A 9658-nucleotide genomic window follows, 5' to 3' on the forward strand; every position below is an offset into this window, starting at 1 on the left:
TCGCCATTTCAAGCCTAATTCCACTACGGACCTCCAAATAATTTTTCGGACACGCTCCTAAGTCCAAAATTACCATACGGAGTTACTGGAATCATCAGAATTCAAATTCGAGGTCGTTTATACATAAATGAATATCCGGTCAACTTTTCCAACTTAAGTTTTCAATTATGAGACTAAGTGTCTCATTTCACTCAGAAATCCCTCCGGACCCGAACCAACTAACCTGATAAGTCATAAATCAACTGTAAGGCATAAATTGAGCAGTAAATGGGGAACGGGGCTGTGACACTCAAATCGACCGGCTGGATCGTTACAAAAAATATGTAACTCATTTATGGAATTCAATTCTAAATTGAATTTTACAACTTAATCAACATTTTAAAATAAAAATATATAACTCATTTATGAAATTCAGTTCTAAATTGAATTCTACAACTTAGTCAACATTTTAAAATAAAAACATGTAACTCATTTATGGAATTCAATTCTCAATTGAATTCTACAACTTAGTCAACAATTATATTCATATGCACAAATATTAATTATAATTACCAAGTACATATATATATATATATATATATATATATATATATATATATATATATATATATATATATATATATATGAGAGAGAGAGAGAGAGAAATTTAATCTTCTTATTTAAAATAGAAAATTTTAACTTGTCCACAATATTAATTATATCCTTTGTGCTAACAAAGAATATAATAATATTTTATTTGGACTAATAATTAAATTTATTTGACTAATTAAATTCTTTAATTTAATTATCAAATAATAAAGTAATTAATCCTTTAGCAAAAGATCAGAACACTCGTTAGTGTGCGACCCCACAGGTTCAATACTAAGCCGGTAGTAAATTGATTACATCAATATACTAATCAAGGATGGCGTCTAGCAACGCTCCTTAACGACTGGATAACATGAAGTATATAATTTACTCTCAAGAACCTGTAGAAGAATAATGTATTAATTCCTTCTGTCCTTATAGCTCTGGGTCACCCTAGAATATGGTTCAACTGTTAAATCCTAATAGGCGACCGACTATGTGTTCATGTCAAAAATAATCGACCATTGAATGATCTAAGAAACTCTTTTCTTCTTTCATTCAATCGCCCTGGCCAAGGTCTTAATTTTGCCAGTTATAATTTATGACAGCATGAAGCTTAAACTCATTACCAAGAGTTGACAAATTCTATCTTGATCAATCACTAATTCTACAAGTATTTAATCGTACCCAATATCCTTTCAACTATCGCCCCGGGGCCATAGGTGTCTAGTTTCAAAGTACAATAAATAACTTGTCAATTACTATGATAATATCAGGTTAAAGAAAACTCTTACATCACATTCTTCAAGAGAATATCCTATTGACAGTTTATGGTAATTCTAACCATTAGGCATTATCCAATGAATCGGTTCAATGATCATATCTCTATATGCATCATCTATTTATGTTATTTAATTAATGAGATCAACTAATCTTTATCCCATAAAGACGATCACATAAATATTGATCTAACCGGATTACTAATGTCCAAATTAATAATCCTACGATCAAAAATAAAATTTAGGTTAAATTGTAAGAGACTTTTCTCTCATTATCATGATGGAAATAAGTCTCAATTTAATCAAGGACTTTATTAAATTAATCAAGCAATTAATAATAATTATGATAAATGAATATCAAATGCCATATATTTTTATATAAAATAACATTCACAAAAATATGTTCAAATCATCAAATATGAGATTGAATTCAGGGCATATCTAATATATCCCTAACACTTTTATCAAATGAAAAGGTGCAAAGATTGGAGCAGTGCCAGTAATCTAGCCTAAGAAAGAAGAAAATTAAGAAAGCCAGATTAAAAAAGAATATTCTATAAGTATATATCCAGAACCTCTAACTTTATATAGATTTAAACAACCAGAAACTATTTCACGTAGGGATGGTTTTGATACACTCAGATAAAGAAGTAATATATGCAGATAGAGATTGAAGCTTGAAGATTCTGTTATGATGCTAAAAAGACCACTAACTAAATGATGCTAAGATCTAATTATGTTCCCTTTCGAATAATCACATCAGCTCCAAATTTACGCTTTCTTTTGAAGCCCCTGCTTTAAGATAAATTTTAAACTTTATTCCTCAAGCAAAATCGTTGGAACCTAGTAACCTCTATGAGTTCCCACCATCCCAGATTTCATTTGAATATGCTTTGATTAAAAGATATTTTTAGCATATCCTGTTCTTCGGGCTTCTTTCAGTTCTAACTATGTATATATTGTTGGCAATAAAATATTATCGTCAATATTTTTCACCTTACTTTCCAACAATCACATGCAAAAAGAATTTTAAAGTACGCATGTAATCGATCACAACCAAACTCAATATCCCTAAATTTGGATTATATTCAACTCTGTCTACAGATAGGCCCAAGAAAAAAGAAAATATTCATTACAATGGCAACCATGGATGTTCATTCTCATATATATATATATTTGAGTTACCTAAGGAATTGATGCATATAATATATTAATATACATTACATTGGGTTTGACGAAAGCACACACTATAATATTATTATAGGTTTGACGAAACCACAATTAACTAAGGCACGAGAAAGTGATTCAATGGGAATGAATCTTGAAGTTAAAGGACTTAGTCAGCCAAGCCTTCCAACCTCTTTTTCCATTCTGGGCAATCGCATTTGCCCTTCCTTCTGTCATCAGTAGCTTCTTTTGCTTCTTACAGAGGATGAAATTCCTCACTCCTGCTGATCCTATCGAGTCCAATGGTCCCAAACCTGAAATATCAGTTCACAGAGAACGTGATTGTTGGTTTTTTAAAAGATGGGACACCAAAAATATTAAAAATATTAATTGAAAATGTCTCTTAATTTTTTATTAAACATGTAGGGCTTTAAATAACCAACTTGAGAACATAATCTGCAGAAAATTTTACATAAGAAGAATTTAAAAATCTTAAAATATCTCAACAAACCTAAAAAATCTAACAATTTTAAATTTTAAAAAGTAGATATATCCTATAACAAAGCTAACTTATTATGCTAAAAAACACAACAGTAACTAAAGCAAATCATCAACCATGATCAATGCCCACAAATGTTAGAAGTACTATTGAGTACTTAACATATAGTAAGTAAACGCAAAAACGAAAATCTAATACGCACAATAAGATCTCATTTCTACACCATCATCAACCGGTAGACTAGAGGTTGGAGTTGTGTCTTGTGTGGAAGAGAAGAACAATGTATGAGGAAATAAATGCAAGTGGTCCCTCATTTAATTTATTTAAACGTTTAAATATTTGTTACTTTAAAGTTTGAATCTGAAAGCAAACTTTTAAATGCAGTTAGCTAGAAATTAAAGGGTTACGTTGTTTCTGTTAAGATAGCTATGTCTTAACAGACATCTATAGGTAATACATGTCTTTTGCACCCACTGTTTTTTCTTTCTGTTCTATAAAAACTCACAACATATTCTTATTTTACAAGACATGAGTTACCTAAATGTATTGCATGTCTTTTGCCTCAGATTCTCTAAATCCTCTTCTTTTCTGTTCTAAGAATTAACTCACAGTATTTTCTTGTGGACGTTCAAGTTTTGCTGAACTTAAATTTTGTTTGACTTTGTAATTCCGAAAACAATTCCATCACTCACCCATCAAAAACAACATACTAACTAGGAGAATAAATTCCATAAGTACAATGAATACATTACCGAAGTCACCAATTATGTAGTCCTGCGGTTCCGTTTACGACTCCACAATAGTGGCGGCAAAATGAATAAAAAAAAATAGTTATCCATAATGAATTTAAAAAACGGATGAAATATGGATAAGAACCATATTATCTATTTAGAAAATAAATGACCAATGGATAACTAATGTGTTTAACTTTTATATTTGTAAAGACTTAAATTGTGGGCTACTCAAGTTTGGGAGACTAGGAATTCCCTCAAAAGTGATCATATTCAAGAAGGCATAGATAATATGGATATCCATATTATCCGCTGGTTAACCCGATCGGATAATTTATCTATTTTTTCACTACCCGTTTTCGACCCGCTAGTTTGTCACCCTACTCCGCAGTGTGAACACAATTGATAAGATTAAAAAAGGAAAAGAAAACCCAAAGATTAAGATATATATTGTGTACCATCAAGTCCAGCACTGGCTGAGTAAAAGAAGAAATCATTGACTTCAGAGCCCAGAATTGGAAGTCGGCCCTCACGAGCATATTGGTTCAGAGCAGTTTCAACAACTCCAGCAACCTTATCATTCTCACTCACTACAAATCTTAACGGTCCAGCACTTCCCAAGACATTGATCGTGATCAAGAACCTAGTATTCTTTATTGGCTTCTGCAACGATTTCTTCTCCATCTCTCCTTGCTTGTTATATAGTTAAGAAATTTTTAGATTTTCAAGAAGCAGCTAGGTGATTTAAGTCAAGCTACAGAGCTGCAGTTATTGAACATAATAAGGAAAAAGATGGGATTATAAGTTTCTATGAATATTGATCTCAAGGGTCAAGGCCAATACAGCGATAGTACCAGGCTTCTTTAACAGAGCCAAAAGAGAGAAAAAACGAGTAGTAAAGAACAGCGGGCATCAAAATTTTGATGGTATGAACCATTCAAGCCGTGAAGTGCTCTTGCACAGGCTTCTGCAAATGAAGAAAAAAAGGCGCGGAGGTATATATGAAATAGGGAATAGTTGGAAAAGTTAGCGTCAACTACGCAACTTCTGGCAGAGGAAGAAATAAAAAGGAAAGGTTGTGCTTCTTGAAATGTGACTCTGGATTCTTGCTCTGCTTTTTGGGAAAATGCAATGCCTCTTCTTCTATTATATACTACTAGTATAAAGGATTTAGATAAAATACATTACTCCTATTAGTTAGTGTAAAGAATTTATGCAAGATGGGTACGCAATTTAATTGATTATAGCGAGTTATTACTTTATATTCGGCTTGTTTGAAGAGTAAGTACCCTATGTCAACTCAACCTAATAATACAAAAATACTGTACGTTATCAATGCATGTACAAATACTAGTAGACAGCAGTGGCTGATGTAGAGTATAATTACTGGGTTTTCGAAAACCCAGTAACTTTTGAGAAGATTTTATATTTTTATTAAAAAATTTATTAAATATCTATAAATATATAAATGTGAACTCAATTATTATTATATATTAATTTGAAATTATAATAGAAACTCATAAACTTCAAATCGTGGATCCGCATCTGGTAGACAGCTCATCACAAGTTCATGTATTCCAATCAAATTGATGTTTACAATTGAAGAATAAAGAGAAAAGGTATAAGGTACACAGAGAATATTTAAAGATATGGAGAAGTCTGGACTGCTAATTATCTCAGTGGAACTTATGTGAAGCAAATAGCAAACAGATAAATAGTTTTTTATTTAAAGGTAAAATAAGAACAATAAAATGTTTTTTTCACTGGAACAAGGATATATAAATCGTTTAGATATTACTGAATTTATTCTACACAAACATAAAACATTTCTACAAAGTTGACAAACATCCCAAAACGAATTATATAAACTTAACAAATACCAGGCATGAAGTATGTTATACATATAACGAGTGGCACGAGTCGCGTGGTTTTAATTCTTGAATTCTCAAATTTAATGCTCTCGTAGAATAAATAAAGAATTAAGTGGAAAACACAACTACTATTTATTAAGATTTATTTAAACCATAATGGAGTAAACAAAATTAAGTTACATAAGCAAACTTGGTTTCTTTTTTAATTTTAGTAGAGTCCTAAGAATCCATGTGTAGGCTAGTCGTCCATCATAACTTAAACAATGGGACATTATTGGTAAGGAAAAATAAAAATATTCCTTTTCAGATTCCTCTTAAAAATTGAAATGAATACATTCACTACTGTTTAATTAAGTCAAACACAACTCAAATAATGGGAATAATTGCAATGCTTCACTACGCTCGATCGGCCAAATACTTCACTGCATCAAGATTCGTCACTGGTATTTAAGTTTAATTAACTTGGTGACCTTAACATTAGATTATAGAACTTTAAAATAAGGGGCTGGCATAGAAAACAAAATTCAGATATGCCATTATATGGAATAAGTCAACATTAGTAAACATTCAGAAATTATTTTGAAAAATTAATCAAATACTAACATTTAACTCAAAATACTAAAGCGACGAGTGGAAGTCCAAAATCTTTATAAATCATTTTAGTAGCTCTCATCTATACCTATCCTTAGACTGGTAAATAGAATGGATATTATACACTGGTCAAAGAAGTCCCATTATTTGTCGGGGTTGAGACTACTTTTTTCTTTTTCTTTCTTTCTTCCTAATGAAAAGCTGCAAAGATTTGACAGTGGCAGTAAGATAGCCTAACAAAGAAGAAAACTAAGAACAGCAGATCATAAAAGGTGCATGACCTCTAATTTTATAGAGCTTTGAACAACCAGAAAGTATTTATAGAGGGATGGTTTTAGTACACTCAGAACAACTCATAAAGTAGCTAGTATAAAGATTTGAAGCTTTTGCTTCTAGAAAGATTTTAACCTTTATTGCTCAAGCAAAATCGCTGGAAACCTCTATGATTTCCCACCATCCCCACATCACTCTTCTTGAATATGCTTTGATTTTTGGGATATCTTAGGTAGGGGCGGACATATGTATAATATGGAGGGTCACTGATTCCCAAGTTAAATTTCAGCAGAAATCTTATATATGTATATCTATATGTATATGTGTTCAGGGGCGAAACTAGAGTATCGGGAGCGGGTTCGGCCGAACTCAGTAGCTTTGGTTTGAACCCTGTATTTATCTTAAAAATTTCATTGGATATGTATAAATTATTAATTTAGAACCCAGTAACATCAAACGATTAGAATCTTGAACCCATAAGCTTGAAATCCTGGCTCCGCCTATGTATGTGTATACTTTGAAAATGATTAATTTAAATCATTTGGCGCCCTAAACACTAAAAAAGTTTTTTCGGGAGCACCGGTTGAGCAGAATACTGTGCCGCAATCAATGTTGAAGTTCTGGGTCCGGATCTGATGAATTTTTGTTCCAAAAAAGTTGATTCTCATAAATACTTAAGGATGTTTTTAACCATATGGTATCTGTAACCCATTGACATGACTAATCCAGCCACATATGGCACATTAAGAGTGAATTGGTCAGTACCAGGAATTGATGCATATATATACATCATTTATTAATACACTTATACGCTTGACGAAACCACAATTAACTAAGGCACAAGAAATTGATTCAATGTGAATGAATCTTGAAGCTAAAGGACTTAGTCAGCCAAGCCTTCCAACCCTTTTTCCCATTCTGAGCAATCCCATTTGCCCTTCCTTCTGTCATCAGTGGCTGTTTTTGCTTCTTGCAAAGGATGAAATTTCTCACTCCTACTAATCCTATCGAGTCCAATGGTCCCAGAGCTGAAATATCAGTTCAGAAAAACAAAGGTTAACAATACCCTGAAATGTTTTAAAAGGTAAAGGCATAATTTTTCTTATAAAAAAGGAGAAATTAAGATTCAAGTGTCCTTGTAAAGTACCATCAATTCCAGCATTGGTTGTGTAAAGAAAGAAATCGTTGACGTTAGAACTCAGAATCGGAAGTCGGCCCTCACGAGCATATTGTTTGAGAGCAGTGTTAACGACCACAGCAACCTTATCATTCTCACTCACTACAAACCTTAACGGCCCAGCACTTCCCAACACATTTACTGTAATCAACAACCTAGTACTATTATTCTTCACCTTCTTATTCTCCTCCCCTTTCTTTATTGCCTTCTGCATGCATATCTTCTCAGAAAATGATTTCATCAACTTTCTCTCCATTTAAATCTATCAATAACACTGCAGTTATTGGACACAAGGAAGACAACGGGATAGTTTTATATGAAAATCTATCTCAAGGGTCAAGGCCAATACAACGATAGTACCAGGCTTCTTTAACAGAGCCAAAGGAGAGGAGAAACGAGTAGTAAAGAACAGTGGGCATCAAACTTTTGATGGTATCAACCATTCAAGCAGAGATGTGCTTTTGCTCACAGGCTTCTGCAAATTAAGAAAAAAAGCGCCTGAAGGGAAAAATAAGCTTCAACTACGGAACTTTTGAGAGAGAAAAAAGGAAAGATGTGCTTCTTGAAATGGACACTGGATTCTTTCTCTGTTTTCTGGGCAAATGCTACACCTCTTCTTCTGTTATGTATACAATATTAATACTAGACATCATTTGACAAGTTCATGTATTCCTACCAACTTAATGTTTACTATTTAAGAATAAAGAAAAAAAACCTATTACTAACAAACATTTGAGAATAAATACCCGGGAGAACGTGGACTCAGGGGAGATGGGTTCAATTGAATTCATTTCTAGCAGAAAATTATACTGTGCAAATAAGATATGAGAATTGTTTTTAATTATATTGTTAAATCGCCTTTAACATAAGGAAGCTTCTAATATAGGGAAGAAAGATAGTTCAAGAGTTGCTTTATGTACACTATTAATACTAGACAGCTTATGACAAGTTCATGTATTCCAACCAAATTAATGCTTAAAATTGAAGAATAAAGAGAAAAGCTATTATTGTACTAGTATATACTATATACCAATCACAGAGAATAAATACACGGAGAAGTGTGGACTCTCTGGCCGAGCCACATGGTTTGAAGGGGTTCAATTAAGTCTATTTAAGCCAGAAAATTATACTGTATAAATAAGGTAAAACTAATTTTCTTTACCTACTTATAAATTTTTAATTCTCTTGACATGAAAAAAGTTTCTAATATAGTGGAAAAGATGGTTCAAGACTTGTTTTATTATGTGGTAAGTTTAAATCGTATGTGTGACATTTCTGCATTTTTTTTAAATCCCTTGGCTCTGCCATTATCTGGAGTGCTAATTACCTCAGCCAAAATCCAAATTCATGAGAAGCAATAACAAAGGATTATTTAATGCTTTATTCACAAGAACAAGGATATATTTAATTCGTTAGATGTAACTGAATTATTCTATAAAAAATACTAAAACAATTTTACCAAGTTGACAAGTGTCCGAGAAAGAATAAATATAAACTGTTAACAACTACCAGGCATGAAGTAAGCTATACATAAACTATAATTCTTGATGAGCTCTGGCCTGTGCCCTTTCGATAGTTGTTTAGGACAGAGCCATAAACCCCTTTGTGATCGTAATAGTAGCTACTATAATATTGGGGAGGTTGAGGTTTATATTAAAGTCGTGGCTTTGATTTTTGGATTATCAAGTTTAATGTACGGCAAGAAATGGCAGAAATATGATACTTTTTGGGGCAGTCTTTAATTTTTGACCACCGCTTGTCCTATGGCTAAAATTTCAAAATCAAAAGTTAAAAGTGTTGCTTAGCAAGCAAGAGATAAAACTTGTTAAACTTAAAAGTTCCGCCCATGTAACGAGAGAACAAAAATTCAACACCATCATCCACTTTTGAGGGCTATTTGTGTACTTCAGCCATGTATGGAATACTAAGAACGCAATGGGCTAGATGTGAACTTAAACAAGTTGGACAATCTTTGGTATGAGAAACAAAATTATATATCTTTT

General features: G+C 32.4%; 2 protein-coding genes across 2 annotated transcripts; both read right to left on the reverse strand.

Moving 5' to 3' along the window:
• Positions 1 to 2451: 2451 nt before the first annotated feature.
• On the reverse strand, positions 2452 to 4974 carry LOC107773416 (uncharacterized). The gene is made up of 2 exons (XM_016592839.2): positions 4202 to 4974; positions 2452 to 2827 (listed from the first exon to the last, which is right to left on the reverse strand). The coding sequence occupies exons 1-2, from the start codon at positions 4425 to 4427 to the stop codon at positions 2652 to 2654; spliced, it is 402 nt and encodes a 133-aa protein (XP_016448325.1). The 5' UTR covers positions 4428 to 4974; the 3' UTR covers positions 2452 to 2651.
• Positions 4975 to 7144: 2170 nt separating this feature from the next.
• LOC107773622 (uncharacterized protein At4g22758-like) lies at positions 7145 to 8509 on the reverse strand. The gene is made up of 2 exons (XM_016593023.2): positions 7626 to 8509; positions 7145 to 7506 (listed from the first exon to the last, which is right to left on the reverse strand). The coding sequence occupies exons 1-2, from the start codon at positions 7909 to 7911 to the stop codon at positions 7331 to 7333; spliced, it is 462 nt and encodes a 153-aa protein (XP_016448509.2). The 5' UTR covers positions 7912 to 8509; the 3' UTR covers positions 7145 to 7330.
• Positions 8510 to 9658: the final 1149 nt, after the last annotated feature.

This window comes from Nicotiana tabacum, chromosome 17 (genome assembly GCF_000715075.1).
Source record: "Nicotiana tabacum cultivar K326 chromosome 17, ASM71507v2, whole genome shotgun sequence".
Lineage (NCBI taxonomy): Eukaryota > Viridiplantae > Streptophyta > Magnoliopsida > Solanales > Solanaceae > Nicotiana > Nicotiana tabacum.

Coding starts and splice junctions, on each gene's coding strand:
- LOC107773416 (XM_016592839.2), bottom strand. CDS start 4,427: ATGGAGAAGAAATCGTTGCAGAAGCCAATAAAGAATACTAGGTTCTTG. Junction 2,828..4,201: donor AGCCAGTGCTGGACTTGATG/GTACACAATATA, acceptor CTGATATTTCAG/GTTTGGGACCATTGGACTCG.
- LOC107773622 (XM_016593023.2), bottom strand. CDS start 7,911: ATGGAGAGAAAGTTGATGAAATCATTTTCTGAGAAGATATGCATGCAG. Junction 7,507..7,625: donor AACCAATGCTGGAATTGATG/GTACTTTACAAG, acceptor CTGATATTTCAG/CTCTGGGACCATTGGACTCG.